The 16,710-nt window shown below is 40.4% G+C and overlaps 1 protein-coding gene and 1 long non-coding RNA gene across 3 annotated transcripts in view; one reads left to right on the forward strand and one right to left on the reverse strand.

The window, feature by feature from the left end:
• Positions 1–16,710, forward strand: part of LOC142014215 (uncharacterized) — a 102,540-nt gene that overhangs the window by 35,000 nt on the left and 50,830 nt on the right. The gene's annotated exons all lie outside the window — the stretch shown is intronic.
• The window catches only part of ASPG (asparaginase), a 91,801-nt gene that overhangs the window by 20,678 nt on the left and 54,413 nt on the right, over positions 1–16,710 (reverse strand). The window contains exons 9-12 of the mRNA XM_074996406.1: positions 15,807–15,920; positions 10,213–10,332; positions 5,552–5,647; positions 3,546–3,709 (exon numbers count right to left, since the gene is read on the reverse strand). Of these exons, the coding sequence (XP_074852507.1) occupies positions 3,546–3,709; positions 5,552–5,647; positions 10,213–10,332; positions 15,807–15,920 (494 nt within the window). The remainder of the gene's footprint in view (positions 1–3,545; positions 3,710–5,551; positions 5,648–10,212; positions 10,333–15,806; positions 15,921–16,710) is intronic.

The following is a 16,710-nucleotide window of genomic DNA, read 5'->3' on the forward strand; positions in this document are numbered from 1 at the left end:
CATTTTGAAAATGAGAATTCTATTAAGGCACTGGGAAATGACAGTTAAATGGATGCTGCTAACTTTAATTGGTCCAAGCAACTGAAGTACATTAACAGGTGTCTGCCTCCTGGGTGCAAAATACTGTGTGAGATGCACTATATTAAAGATACTGTTATATACACAGTAATAAAGAGGACAAGTATACGTCCTGTGGGATAGAAGATAGACTGCTATTGTTTAAAAAAATCTACATTTTAACAGCAATGTAAATAATCAGTTTAACTTTTTAAAAAAGAAGGAAAACTTTAAAAGATTAAACATGAAACCACTGTTGACAAAGACCATTTTGATTACCAGCAGGTTGACAGTGCTCTATGTAGATGCTTTTTGGCAGAAACACAAATTATAACTATTTATACTTTTGATAAGGGAAGAGAAATCATCAGCCTTTTTTTTTTATTATTTGCATGTTTGGTTAAAAATCCCTAAATCACTTTGAGAAGTGACACACATTAAACAAAGCTTTTGAGAGTAACAGATATGGTACAAAATAAATTAGTGATTAAGTTCCAATTCAACTAAAACGCTAATTTCCAAACAATGAAATCTATAAGTGCAAATTTCTCTGAAGATAAGACAATTTCTTATATTTTTAAGGTACCATTTTATATTTTGCAATTCTGACCATGATTTAAAGCAAAAATACTTCTTAGCATTAATGTTTAAGACAGGCCTTTCCCCCCACCACCATGTTGCTTAATATAAAATCCAAATTTTAACATCAATATAGGGTGACCATATGTCCCTGTCCCAAACATGGGACAGGAGATACAGGGTGAGGAAGCTCCTCCAAGGTCCAGGGAGCTGGGAAGGAGGCGGCAGCTGCCGATGCTGCCTGGGAACACAGCAGCTGCCAGCACTCCCTGGGAGCCTCGGCGAAGCCGCAGCTACTGGTGCTTCCTGGGAGCCATCGGGAAGCCACAGCTGCCAGCCTCCCTGGGAGCCGTGAGAAAGCTGCAGCTGCCCATGCTCCCCCTCGTTCCCCGAGACTGGTAGGAGGGGGGCAAATATGGGACGACGAGTCCCTTTAAAAAAAAAAAAAGTCATCCCAAATACGGGACCGTCCCACCCAATACGGAACAGATGGTCACCTGGATCAATATATCAATATTGTTTCTCTTCACCTTCAACCAGCAGTGGTTTTCTGAATGTAACTCAAACATGTTTTGTAGTAATCACAACTTTTTAACATATATATTGAACTCCATACAGTATAGGTAAATTAATTCGCCAAGATATCTGATGTTCAGAGCCCCTGGAGCCTCACTATAAAGTTTAGTATCTTAGTACTACAGGCCTGAAGCTATTGTTACAGACAGTAAAATGACATAAATTTAGCTTTTCTTCTCTGTCTTTTAAGGGCAAAACAAACCAAAAGTAAACGTTGGGATTCATTTTTCTTTCACCACTCCCCATTTCAGAATGGGCATATAGGTTTTAAGAACTAAAGAGATACAGTAGGAGTTGAATACAGGAGTGGCAGCGAAAAGGAATCCAAACAACAAACTCATATGAAATTCCTCAGGCAGTAGTTGGGTGTGGCAAAAAATGCATGTATCTGATTTGCAGGAACATCTAATGGTGATGTAGTGCTTTCTCACACTGGACTAGGGCCACCTTTATTCAACTGCAAGTTTGTTTGATTTGCTTTTAGTTGGTTCTTGTCAGAGAGAGAGAGAGAGAGAGAGAGAGAGTGTGTGTGTGGTTCCAGCTTTCGTATTTTTTCTATCAAAAAAGGCCTAAATAGGTCTAAGATAAGGACAGTGACACCTATACAAATGTAAGGAGCACTCAATGGTCTAACAGTACCACAATATGTAGCCATCCACAGCTTTGAGAGTCCTGGGTTAGCAGAAACTGGGATTGCCAGTTTCCCAGCTCCTGTAGAGGGGATACACCTCTTATATCTTTCTGCAGAGATTTCTTTGGTTGTTATATCAAAACAAAAAAGCAGTCCAGTAGCACTATACAACAACTTGGTTGTTACAGAAACAAAACAGTCAGACTCCACAGTAAGCAAGATCCAGCCCTCACAGACTGGTCAAACTGCCAATATCTGAAAACTATAACAGGGACATTTGGGGAGAAAGACCAGGTCACACACTGGACTAGAGGGGACCATTCAGAGGCTGAGTGAAAAAGTATAAATGTTTTGTAAATTAAAAAAAATGCAGTGTCCCTCAAAAACACAGACAGCTAGTGTGCACAAACTGTAAATATATAAGGGCCTAATGGATGGGATGAATAAATAAGGAAAGCATAGATAAGTGGTCACTCTGTAGCTTCAAACTGGGGTGAGAAGACCAATAAAGTAGTAAATCTCTAAACTGCAGGCCTTAATTTCAGGTACTATAATTGACACCTTTTTACATTCTGATAAATTGTGGCACTATGAACTGACACAGTAAGATAAAGACCAACAGAATGGCTCTCACAGCACCATCACCACCTAGGAGGCCAACTTCAAGGATTATTGCCCAAATGGAGAGAAAGATCACTGAGGAAGGCAGCCAGCATGTGCTTATTGTGTATACCTAAGCTGATAGATGCGCGGGGGGAGAATGTATGTGAGAGAGAAATGGTGACCCAGAAAGAGAGGGTGGATACAAATCCTTTCAGCCTGCTGGAGGAGCCTGTTCTATTTTAAAACTCTCTATTCCTGATGAGGAAGGGATGGTACAAAGAGACAGCGCCTCTCCCCCATTACTCTAGTTCCTGAACTCTCTCTTCTGTAAAAACAAAATTAACAGTAAGTCAAACTTGACTTGACAGACACATTCTTTTATAAAGGAATCTCACCACAAATAATGAAGTTCTGGAGTAGGGGGCACAGGGATTAAAAAAAAAAAGCTACTTAGCTGTGGGATTTGGCATCAGCAAAGCTGTATTCTTTAGCTACAATGTCCTATATATCCTAAACCATTTACACATCTTGGCTACGTCTACACTAGCCCCAAACTTTGAAATGGCCACGCAAATGGCCATTTCGAAGTTTACTAATAAAGCGCTGAAATACATATTCAGTGCTTCATTAGCATGTGGACGGCCGTGGCACTTCGAAATTGACGCGCCTCGCCGCCACGCGGCTCGTCCCGACGGGGCTCCTTTTCAAAAGGACCACGCCTACTTCGAAGTCCCCTTATTCCCATGAGCTCATGGGAATAAGGGGACTTTGAAGTAGGCGTGGTCCTTTCGAAAAGGAGCCCCGTCGGGACGAGCCGCGAGGTGTGTCAATTTCAAAGTGCTGCAGCCGCCCGCATGCTAATGAAGCGCTGAATATGCGTTTCAGCGCTTCATTAGTAAACTTTGAAATGGCCATTTGCGTGGCCATTTTGAAGTTTGGGGCTAGTGTAGACACAGCCCTTACGAAATTACAGAATTTGCTGTCTCAGAATTGATCACTGCTTTCCACTACCACACATTGCTGTCCAAAATCCACAAATTGAAAGTGATGTAAATTTTTAAATGAGATGAGATCTGTGTGTAAAATGTATTTTTAATACCTGAATTTGACTGCATACATCAGTGGGGTAGCCCCAAGCATATCTTTTGCATAAACAGTTGCTCCATATTTCAGTAAATACTGAACTAGTTGGTCGTTTCCTTCTCTTGATGCAATATGAAGTGGAGTTCGACCATCATAATCTTCACAGCTCAAGTTTCCACCCTGCAACACAAACACACCAACCACTAAAGAAAAAGGTAATGGAAGTACCATGGAGGCTGGTTGGTGCAGGCCCATAATGGTACATACTCCAGTATTACAGCTTGCATCCAATGACCAAAAATCATGAGACAGCTTCTCAAAAGCTTATATGAAAATAATTGTTCAGCCAAGTTAATGATGTCCAGTAGTCACTGGTGAATGCGAATGCATTGACATGTTCAGACCTATGGATATAACAAACAGTAGCTTTGGATTTCAAGACCATTCTTGGCATCTCCTCCAGCTCTGGAACCTCCACAAGTGGATAAAAATGCTCCAAATAATTAAGAAGTTAATTGGTGAATTCTCCAGTTCCACATATGTTGAACAGTCTGTGGCTGGAAAAATACAGGTCCAGATGCCACAACACACCTCCCATGATACCTGACCATACCTACCAGATGCCTAACCACATCTCATAAACAATATTAAAATGTAAGAACATTCAGATAAGTATGCATGCATATATTAAAAACAATTAGAAAGAGCTTGCATATCTAAAAAAGCAAGGGAAGAATTATCGCACATACTCAGCATATGATTTTCCTCCTATTATGACTTTTATTTTCCATCGAAATCTTTCTTCACTGAAGACTATTTTATGGAAAATGTAGCTGCAGCAGTGACTATTTTAATCATAAAACCCTGTTTTTTAAATACCCTTCAATAACTTTAGCTAGAATAATTGGTCCAGTCTACCAATTACCAGATTTACTTTAAAAGTTAAACTTTCTGCAAATGCTGAAGAAAACTGATTGCACAGTTTGAAATACAGGTCTTAACATTTCAAATTGGAGCACTTTTTTTTTTTTAGTCTCAACATTAGTTAATTCTTCTAGCTCAATACAACTTATTATTACTCTTTAAAATTTTTTGCAGTGCTAGACAGGAGTCTTATTCTGGCTGTACATAGCTTTAGCAACTGTGTTTCTAAGTAGCACTTAGCATGTTGCAGAATGATATCCATGTGTTTTTTGGGGTTTTTTTTGTTTTTTGTTTTTTATCCTGAAAAATACAATGAAAATAGATCAACCTGCTTCCTATATGGTTAATTAAAAATTACCATGAACAGCCACTTCACAGTTAGGGGTCCATTTCAGATTTTTCAGATTTTATTAACTCTGCAAAGGGAAACTAAAATTTTTTTAGGATCAGTTGTAGGTACTGAATGGCCATGTAAGCCAGGAGACTGGGGAATTGGAGCGGGCAAAGAATGCCAGTAGGACATTTTTGTGCTGTGGGTGGTGCTATCTGGAGGGAAATGGGAGGTCTGGACAGCTCAAGAGGTGGACAGGCCAAAACAAGGTAGGAGACGCCAGCAAGGCGCACCACATTGCAGGGAGAGAGGGGAATGAGGGGAAAACAGGGAGCTAAATTCAGCGTTAACCCAGTATTTTTATTTTGTTTTGCTTACTAATAAAAGAAAACTGACAAACCACATTTAAACTCTGCGCAAAAGTGCATACTAGGGATATGAAAGGCAAGTTATCATTGAAAAGAAACCAAAGCATTTAAAAGTACAGATATAAATAGTTAAGGGAAGATAAAACTCATTTACATATTTGCGTGAGTTTACAGTCACAGGTGACAGGCTGAGAACAAGCTTGAAAGATGTCTCATGAAATAAAACATTTTCTGAAAAGACTAAACTTGAGTACCTGTTAATACAGGTTTATGTCATCTCACCTTGATTGTAGCATTACTATTGTACTCTATTTTACAGACCTACTGCTTCCAATATCTTACAAATGCATTCTGTATTAAACTCTAAATAAAAGATGTTTAAATAGTTGAATAATTTACCATTTCTCTTATGGCATTTAGTGCCTCTGTGTCACCTATTTTAGCTGCAGCACAGGCCAAAGAAGGAATTAATGCATCTCTTATGGCTTTTAGTTCCTGAAAAACAAAAAACAAACTGTAAAAGTTTTAATATTGTACATATCTTTTTTATTTCCCATTTGTGTCCTTAAAACTACTGATCTCTACATCAGAAGAGCACTACTGCACCCACGTTTACTTGTAGATTAACCAAATAGAATAACTGAGGATATCAGTTAGTAAAAACAATCTTGTTCAGAGTCTTTGACGGAAAAGGAGTCACGTGTACATTTTTCCCCAAGTGCATAAAACCCTATATCTGTACAATTACTTGGACTTTGCTCACTTCCTCGTTAAACTGGAATTACGTTCAGATGATTTCTGATCTACGCTATTTCAGACACACATACTAATTATAGGGTTTTTTTTTTCAGATCCCTCAAATGGTATCCCTGTGTCTTCTACACACCAAAATCCCATCCTATTATGAAGATATGCTAATCTCAGATCACTGTTAGTTTTTTGGAAACCATTTCTGGTCCCATTTACTGCAGCGGGATCAAGATTTGGCCAATAAACAATATGCAACTGGAATAGAATACTTTTAAACTTTATTTTCCTGGATAATGAATATGTCAGTTCTTCTAGAGCAAATGGAAATGAAAAAAATTAATTTTAAAACAACCTTCCACTTCACATGGAAACCAATATATTAAAGAAGCAATCAAGATAAATTAAATTTCTGAAAACTATCTGACCCTCAGACTTACCAACTAACTATAGATATCAGTTTCTTGAAGTCATTATTGATATAGGATATTTCTGAGTCCTCGTCTGCCCTGCTGATTCTAACAGCTATTTAATATATGTGATATTTGTTTAAACAACTTTTCTCATTATTCACAAGCCCCATAGCTAAGTAAGATCCTGCAAAATATGGTACATCCCAATACCAATTGTGTGTGATGTTTCTGAACATTTGTTAAGGATTCTTAAATCCTGAGGCCTGTTTTGATTAATTCACATACAAATTTATAGGTTAGGGTGTTTGGGTTTTTTTTTTTTTTTTGGGGGGGGGGGGTTGTTGTTTTGTTTCTTTGTTTTTGTTTTGTTTTTTGTGCTAGCTGGTCAGACTGAAGGGTAAAATATGTAAATATAATGAATGTGCCATGGCTCCACAAAGGCACATAGAAAACTCATGCTAATTAAAGAGATCAAGGCCTTCATTTTTCAAAAGGAACTAACAACTGTGGGTATTTCCATTTCTGAGAACCCATCTTGAGAGTATTAAAAAAGGGGACTAAGTTTCAAAGGACTGCCCAGGCTTTGAAAGTAAGTCCCCTATTAAGGTATCTTAAATGTGGTAACTAAACATGAAAACAATCCCAGAATAAAGGGCCATTATTGAGATTTTAAGACAATGAATATGCGATGAAAATAATACTGAATTCAGTTTTAAAGTACATACAACACCATTTGGTAACATTTACTATGTTGAGAAATTTCTACTGATGTTTTGAACCTAAGGTAGCAACACTTGCTTTTGTTTTGCTATTTTTTCTTTTAAAAAAACCATTCTGTTTGGCAATGATTTTCATAGTGGAAGAATATTCTACGGAAACGCCAAAAATTATGTCTGTGTTACTAGGCCAATGAATTATGGCAAAAGTTTCTTTGTCTAATAAAAAATCATTTTTTATCAAACAAAATGTTTTGCTGGATTCAAAACAAATTTGACTTTTGGTTCTTTCTTTTCCTGCTTAAGTTTTTTTGTTTTGATTTGTGTATTCTTCATTTTTGTATTGGACAAATATGACAAAAAAAGGCGTTTTTTCCTAGCCACAAGTTTTCATCAAATTTAACAAATAACTTCATGCCCATCCAAACGCCACTTTCAGAAGGAAAAAAAAAATAGCTGAAAAATGTTGCCAAACACTATTTGCGACAAAAGGGTTACACTTCTTGTGCACTTAATACACCATAGCCAACCACCAAGGCCTTTATTATATCAACATTAACACACATTATACTATATCTTATATGCACTGGAGCACACTGTTGTCTCTTAGGGGTCTCCTTTCTCAATTTTACCTTATCGTTTACCACACATTGGCTGTGTCTACACTAGCCCCAAACTTCGAAAGGGCCACGCAAATGGCCATTTCGAAGCTTACTAACGAAGCGCTGAAATGCATATTTAGCGCTTCATTAGCACGCGGGCGGCCGCAGCGCTTCGAAATTGATGTGCCTCGCCACCGCGCAGCTCGTCCCAACGGGGCTCCTTTTCGAAAGGACCCCGCCTACTTCGAAGTCCCCTTATTCCCATCTGATAGGACTATGTTGAGGCATTTTATCAAGAGACGGTGACATCATAAAAACGAAAAGAGCTAGAGAGACCAATGGCTTTGCTTTGTACCCTTCCTTAGCTCTGATCTGCATGCAGTTTTGTACCAAATTAATTATTTGGAGTAGTGGTGTGATTTCTTACCAAATTATTTAAGTTTGTATAACCCCATAGCACAAACAGCGATAAACTATTCCACAGTAAAGAACCTATATACCGGTACAGTAAGTTCTCTTTTATCCGGTATTCAAACAAACAGAATTCTCAATTAACCAGCATGCTGTTCCGTCCTGCCCCAGCCACCCCCTTCTTACTCGGGCGGCCTCTGACTCCTCCATTCTCCTACCCGGTGCCTGCTGCTCAGAGTGGCTCCCAGAATGGCCACAACCTTCAGAGCAGCGGGGTAGCTGCCCCCAGATCGGCTCCCCACCCAGTGCCCACCACCGGCAGCAGCTCCCCGAGTGGCCGTCCAGCAGCTGACCTGACAGCAGCTCCTACTGCCCAGTGCTCACTGCTAGCAGCGGCTCCCCAAGCACCTGTGTAGCAGTGGCTCCCAGAGCAGCTCTCTGCCCGGTGCCAGCCACCAGCAACAGCTCCCTGCATGGCACAGCCATGCCTGAGCCCCACAAGCAGCTCCCTGCTATCCTGGCCAACAAGGTAATGGGGCAGCAGTTCAGCAGTAGCTGTCAGTTGGGGATGGGGAGATCAACTTTGTTATGCAGCATATTTAAATATCCAGCAGCCTCCCGCTCTCTGGGCTGCTGGGTAGGAAAGCGTTTCCTGTGTAATTGTGTCCGTATTAGAGGTTTGTACTGATTCAGTTATAGAGTTTCTAAATGATATTGTTAAAGCGGTACAAAAACTGTATTTCCACAAGCCCTGGAATCTTACTGGGGCGTCATTCCAAGCCTCGCCAATGGGTCAAGAGAGAGCTGGTCTCACAAAGCATAATAAATAGCTTAGTGACCACAACTCAAAGACCAGCATCAGAACATAAGAACAGCCATACTGGGTCATACCAAAAGTGCATCTAGCCCAGTATTTTATCTTCCGATAGTGGCCAATGCCGGATGTTGCAGAGTGAACAGAACAGATAGTCATCAAGTGATCTCCCCCCTCATTACGCATTCCAGATTCTGACAAATAGGGGTGAGGGGCACCATTCCTACCCATGGCTAACAGTGACTGATGGACCTATCCTCCATTGAAAGTGTCTAGTTCTTTTTTAAACCCTGTTAAAGTCCTCGTCTTCACAGCATCCTCTGGCAAGTAGTTCCATAGGTTGGCTCTGTGGTGCATGAAGCAGTAGTTTCTTTTGTTTGTTTTCAACCTGCTACCTACTAATTTAATTTGTTGACTCTTTGTTCTTGTGTTATGGGAATAAGTAAATAACTTTTTCTTGTTTACCTGCTACCTTCAGTCATAATTTTACAGACTTCTGTCCTATCCCTCCCTTAATCTTTTGTAAGATGAAAAGTCCTAGCAGCAAGACATTCCTTTGGCACGAACAGAATGACCCCAAGGAATCGGGAACACACAGTTTCTGCTCCAAGTGTGGGGTTTGTTTTAAAAGTTCCTATCACAGAATGATTCCAGTTCCAAGAATTGAAAGAGTATGAGTGCTTGTAACCTTTTAAACTTTGCTTTCAACTTCTTTTATGTTTAACTCACTCCAGGTGATCCAAGTTCTCAACTTTTTTCCTTCTCTCCTACCCCGATGCACTCTAGAGTAAGGTCCCCTACTTTATTTAAAATTGCTGTTTTAATATTAAATTAAACCTTCCCTGAAAACAAGCCAAAAGAGGACCATAATAAGTATGTATTGCATTGTTCTCCATATAATTTTTGTTGTGCAATCTGCAGTGATTAATATTGACTCTGAATTAATACGTATGCACAGAATGCCTCCCATTGTACTAGTCATTTGTAATTGTGTGTACAATTACAGTATTCTCCCTCTGTGCCTGAAATGTTCCAGTGTCAAAATATGTAGAAAATGCAATATAATTCAGTATTATTTTCTTTCACACCATAAGTACCATGCATGACAATGACCCATCATAGCATTTGTGACAGCCTAGCTCATTAGTGAACCAATAAGTAATCAAGATAATTTGATATAGAAAAAAATTAAAGATTTTACTTATTGTTGTACCAAATTCCACCTATGACTCGGTTTATTTGGACATTCAACTAGGAAATCTCTATTTAATTTTCAACACTGCACTGTATTTCATCCTTACTTGCTAAGTGAATTTTCTGCTGTATGTAAGTTCACTTTAAATTGTAAAATAGGTACCTCCTTGCAGCTGACATTTAGAGATTTGGCAATAACTTGAATAAACTTGCTATCTGTAAGACAGATCTTGGCTCCTGTGGGTACTACAGTCATTTCTCCTCTCAGATTCTCACTCAGCATCTGAAAATAAGAGCAAACAATCAAATCATTGTAAAAAGCAAGTGAAAAGACAGCTAATACTATTAAATTAATTAAAAATTTGCAGAAAATGCGAATGAGTGCAATCTATTGTAAAAATTAGTATTGTCCCACAGAATAAGTACACATCTGAAATTACTTAATACAGGTTGAACCTCTCTATCTGAAACACTTTTATCCAGAAAATTCCATAATCTGGCATGATTTTAGTTATTCAGACAATCACTTATCATGGGTGTGGCCAAGTTTCCCGTGGTCCCATAACGTTTGTTTATGGCCACCAATCTTGGCTCTCAGTGCTCTGTGCTATTGCTATTGTTATTATTGTTATATTGTTATTTACCCCTAAATGTCTTCTAAGCACCCAGTAAGCAGTGAAAGTGTTAGTAATGCGCTAGACAATATTGAGCTCTCCTGGTCTGGCAAATTCTCTCGTCTGGCACTGGTTCGGCCCCAAGGGTGCCGGATGAGAGAGGTTCAACCTGTAGTTTCTATATGCTATTATTTATTTTCTTAGCACAGTGCAAATTACACTGGAGAAGACACAGGTAAAAACAGTTACCAATCCTAAGAATTTATAACCTAAAAGGCATAGAAAAGTCAAGATACACTGAATAATCCGCAGGACTCAGTAAGATGTTGGAGGCAGGAGGTCTGACAATTTTTTTTTTTTTATATCTGTTTGTCCCAGTTCCCTAAATGGCCCCCTCACAAGCCTGGGGTTGGCAGGCCAATAGTTTGGTTTTAGTAGTTAAGATTTCCCAGCAGGTTTTGTCCCATTCTATTTAAACAAACAGTAAGTTAAAACACTGAAAGAGAAAATAAAACTAGGAAACCAGTGGTGACTTCAGGAAAAGCACTGGGCCTTCTGAGAACCTGTCTTTGCCCAGTGTTAAGCTAATGTTTAACTAGTATGTTTAACAGACTGCATACTTACCACTCAAGCCAAAGCCCAATGAGGTCAATGAAAAGGATCACTTTGATTTTAAGAGGCTTAGAATCAGGCCCTTTGAGCCTGTTTCTGTAAACTCATAAGCACATGCTTAAAGCTAAAGCCCACTGATGTCAGCGTATCAACTTTAAACATATGGGCTACGTCTACACTAGCCCAAAATTTCGAAATGGCCATTACAAAGTTTACTAATGAAGCACTGAAATACATATTCAGTGCCTCATTTGCATGCCGGCAGCTGCGGCACTTCGAAATTGACGCGGCTCGCCGTCACGCAGCTTGTCCCGGGGCTCCTTTTCGAAAGGACCCCGGCAACTTCAAAATCCCCTTATTCCTATCTGCTGTTAGGAATAAGGGGATTTCGAAGTTGCCGGGGTCCTTTCGAAAAGGAGCCCCGTCTGGACAAGCTGCGTGACGGCGAGCCGCGTCAATTTCGAAGTGCCGCAGCTGCCGGCATGCAAATGAGGCACTGAATATGTATTTTAGCGCTTCATTAGTAAACTTCAAAATGGCCATTTGCATGCCCATTTCGAAGTTGTGGGCTAGTGCAGACACAGCCATGTTTAGGTATTCGCAGGACGAGGGCTGAGCACTAATCAGGATCAAGCAGCAATGAGAGACTCCCTGCTCAACAACCACAACAGAGATATAGGTGCTGAGACTAGGAGTGCTGCTGGAATGAAATGGATTCCATTATATAGAAGATTTACACTTTGGTTCAATAACAACAAGAATTCCTGTGGCACCTGATGGACTAACAGATATTAGGAGCATAAGCTTTGGAGATCTGATGAAGCGGGTCCTTGCCCACGAAAGCTATGCTCCAAAATATCTGTTAGTGTATAAGGTGCCACAGGACTTCTTGTTGTTTTTGAAGATACAGACTAACATGGCTACCTCTCTGAGTTTGGTTCAATGGTTCTCCACAACCGCACTAAAAAAAGTGCTCCAGCACCCTTAAATAAAGACACTCATAAACCTAGAAACAAGTTACATAAAAGCTGTGGAAAAGAGGGAGCAAATTTAAAAATCATGAACATTAACAAATCCACTGGTTTCTTCAATTTTGATGATTGTATATGCTGGCTTTGTCTCGTCAAGGTGCCGGCATAAGTACAAAGCATTAAGTTGTCTCAATAAGAATTTTAAGAAGCAGGACTGTGCAAGTCTACAAGAAAGCAAGGTGTATGTGGGAAGAAAGAGTGCCCCAGATTTACCTGTGTCTAGGCATGCCCTTTATTTAAAAAAAAACAAAAAACCCTCAACACAGTATTGTAACTATCTTCTGGAAGAGTCCCATTACATGTACACAGTAGAATTTGTACTGATTTGGGTGCCTTGAAGTTTCCACATCTGACAGGTTAATTCAGATTGGTCAGCCTCCCAAAAGGCACAATATTAGAGTTTTCATTAAAAAAATGTTTTTAAAAATGAAAAGTAGAAATGGTACATTCGTTGCTGTAAGGTCACATATGGACTACTGCTGCTCTGTGGGCAATGTTATAGCTATGAGCCATATTGCTCGACTACCTTGTTTGTTGAATGTGTTCCTGATAAAATATGAATTATGTAGAGTTGATCCTCCCAGAGCACAGAGACCTCTTTTCCAGGACAAAGACTTTGTCAAGTTATACACAGAAAAAAGCTTCAAAAATTTAAGAAACTAGTAAGTTAGATGATGGCAAGAAAAAAAGATAAGCTGACAATTCTACAAATGTTTAAATTTCACATTCAGCAAATCCCTTATGAAGGTTACGTAGGCCCTCTTTACTATCGGGGTCTCTTACCTTCATTGGGAATGTTCTAGTTAGGAAGATCTTGGATGATGTAGCCTCGACTACAACTCCCATGATGCCTTGGGGAAAAAGGGACAATGCTCTTCCAGGAAGTTCAGAGAGAGCAGGAGGTGGGCTCTATTTTGGAGAAAGCAACCAGATTGCTGGTGTGGAGCTCTGTTCATAACAGGAGCTGCTGCTGCACAGCTAAAGCCTCTGTGGGGAGCCTGCTGGAGCTTTATTTGAATGGGAAGCTTCAAAGGCTGTTGGTAGCTTTCCACAAAGGGGAGACATATTGGTATGCCTAGAGCTGGCTGAGATAAGGCCAGCAGTGAAGGAACCCTGGGGAACCCCCCACTATTGTTTAGAAAAGTACTTGCAAGGAAAGGAGCAGAGCAGAGAGACTGAGGTTGTATCTAGACTATCAGTTAAAATCAAATTTAAATGACTTATCTTGACCTTAAGACATCACCATCTTCACTGTCACTATCATTAGCTCAATCTAATCTGCCCTAATATCAATAACAAAATATCTGAAATAGTTGTGGATATAGAGGCCCTTTTCCCCGATATCCCACATGAAGATGGACTCCAAGCTGTTAGGAACATTATCCCTGATGAGACCGAGGCACAAATGGTGGTGCAGCTTTGTGACTTTGTCCTCACCCACAACTCTTTTAGATTTGAGGACAAATTATACCTTCAAATCAGTGGCACTGCTAGTGGCACCCCCATGGCCCCACAGTATGCCAACATTTTTTTTTGGCTGACCTGGAACAACGCTTTCTCAGTTCTCTTTGCCTAGCGCTGCTCCTCTGCCTGCACTACATTGATGATATCTTCATCATCTGGACCCATGGGAAGGAGGCTCTTGAAGAGTGCCACCGTGATTTCAATAGTTTCCACCCCACCCTCAAGCTTAGCCTGGATCAGCCCACACAAGAGATCCACTTCCTGAACACTACTGCGCAGATAAGCGATGGTCACATAAATACCCCACTATACTGAAAACCCACGGACCGTTATACTTATCTACACGCCTCCAGCTTCCATCCAGGGCACACTACAGGATCCATCGTATACAGCCAAGCACTAAGGTACAACCGTATTTGCTCTGATTCATCAGACAGAGACAAACATCTACAAGACCTTTACCAAGTTTTCCTCAAACTACAATATCCATCTAAGGAAGTGAGGACACAGATTGACAGAGCCAGACAGGTACCCAGAGGCCACCTGCTACAAGACAGGCCTCGCAAGGAAAACAATAGAACACCACTGGCCATCACATACAGCCCCTACCTAAGGCCTCTCCAACGCATCATCAGTGATCTGCAACCCATCCTGGACAATGATCCTTCACTCTCACAGATCTTGGGAAGCAGGTCTGTCCTCTCCTACAGACAACCTGCCAACCTTAAACAAATTCTCAGCAGCAACTATATATCTCAACACAGGAACTCTGATCCTGGAACCAATCCCTGCAACAAACCTCACTGCCAACTCTGCTCACATATCTACACCAGTGAAATCATCACAGGACCTAACATCAACCATACCATCAGGGGCTCCTTTACCAGCACATCTATTAATATAGTATGGGCCAGCAATACCCCACTACAATTTACATTGGCCAAACTGGACTCTATGTAAAAGAATAAATGGACATAAATCAGACATCAGGAATGGTAATGTACAGAAACCTGTGAGAGAGCACTTCAGTCTCCCTGGACGCTCAGTAACAGATTTAAAAGCAGCAGTCCTAAAACAAAGAAATTTCAAAAATCAAATGGAGAGAGAAATCTCAGAACTGCAATTTATTTGCAAAATTGACTCTGTCAACCAAGAATTAAACAGAGACTGGGAGTGGCTTGCCCCTTACAAAAGCAGCAGTTAATACAGAAGTGGGTTTGTCCCACGAAGGCTCACCACCTATAAATTATTTTGTTAGTCTTTAAAGTGCTACTTGACTGGTTTTTTGTTGTGATAGTATACAGACTAACACAGCTTTCTCTCTGTTACTATATATTTCTGTGTGTTGTATTAACTCTATTTCCCAGCACCTAAGATATTAATTAATGCAAAAGAATCTGTCATTAGCAAGTAATTATAAATATATAGTCAATTGCATAAATACTTGAAATGCAGAGAAACGGTCTGTGTCTAAAGAACATACTCAATACAAATTGTTTCATCTTAACAAAATGACACCTAACATTGACACTCAAGACTCACATATGTCAAATAAAGTGACAAGAAAAAGAAGATGCACCAGTTGCTCCATCAAATATAAACTCTGGGTGAAATCAAGGATCCACTGAAATCAGTGCAAATTTTTCATTGTCTTCAATGGAGCCAGGATTTCATCTCCATTCTCGGTTTGCAAAATATATATTGCATGACTATTCTAAACCTGTAGGACTGATGCACTGCTGAATTTAAATGATGAAGCTTTAATATTGGTTTTGGTTTTCATCTGACCACTCTGTAGAGGTCTGAGGATTTTCATCCTTCCCGCAAATCTACCTATTTTCATATTTCTATAACAACACCATTTTGCATAAAGTAAGATGATGAAATGTTTTTACATTAGGTAGGAGAAATAAAGATTCATAAAGTAACATAAAAAATCAAATAATTTTATTAGCCAGAAGTCAGTGTATTAGAAAATTAGATTTTAAAAATCAACCACTGTTGAAAATCTACTGAACAAACAGTGAAATATTTACCTTCCTCTTCTCCTCCCAGCTAAGATTATGTTTGCTCAATATGTATGAGAGTTTAGCTAGGGCTGCTTCAGGCGTCATGTCACCCCCCGGAATTGCTCCCACATCAGTGAGAGTCTGTGAATGAAAAGAAATATTTACTTAATTAGCATAGTATTCAGAAACACTTGTATTCAGCAGTGATGCATATTGGATTGTTAGACACCCAAAATAACCATTTCTTTAACCTAAAAATAAAAGGGTATGGGTGTGTATTGTAAACCCCTGATTTTACAGATCCCAATTTAGTGGACTTCGGGAACAATGGACACTGTTGTTCCCGAAGTTTAACCAGGGCCCGAAAAATCCTAAACTACCGCTCCCAGAGACTTACCACTGCAGAGCTGCTGTGGCCTGGAGGAACCAGTGCCTCTTCCCCGGAGCCTCCATGTGTTCCTCCCACCAGGGATGGGGTGTGTACACGGGCAGACGGCACTTACATATGCGCTGCACCCCTGGTGGCTCCACTGCTGGTGGCAGCAGCTCTTCCCGCCGCACACAGCAGAAGAATTTTGTTGCCACATGCAGTGGGACCCCCAGCCGTGGTGGGACCCTTGCTGCCACAGTAGGGCCCTTGCTGCTGTGTACAGTGGGACCTTTGGGGCTGCGGTGGGTCCCCCAACCAAAGTGGAGCCACCAGGAGTGGCAGAGTCAGCACCACAGCGGGGCTCCCACCAGTGCAGGCTCTGGGGGCTCCTCCTTTGGCAGTGAGTAGCTGACATTTTTGGGGGGAGGAGGGGGCTGGGGGAGCCTGGCGTGGGTGGGTCGCAGTAAAACCTCTGATTGATCGGTCCAGGATTAACAGACACCCCTCCCCCCATTAGTCCATTAAACTGAGGGTGTACTGTATTAACTACCTAAACAGTTG

This window comes from Carettochelys insculpta, chromosome 6 (assembly GCF_033958435.1).
Source record: "Carettochelys insculpta isolate YL-2023 chromosome 6, ASM3395843v1, whole genome shotgun sequence".
NCBI lineage: Eukaryota > Metazoa > Chordata > Testudines > Carettochelyidae > Carettochelys > Carettochelys insculpta.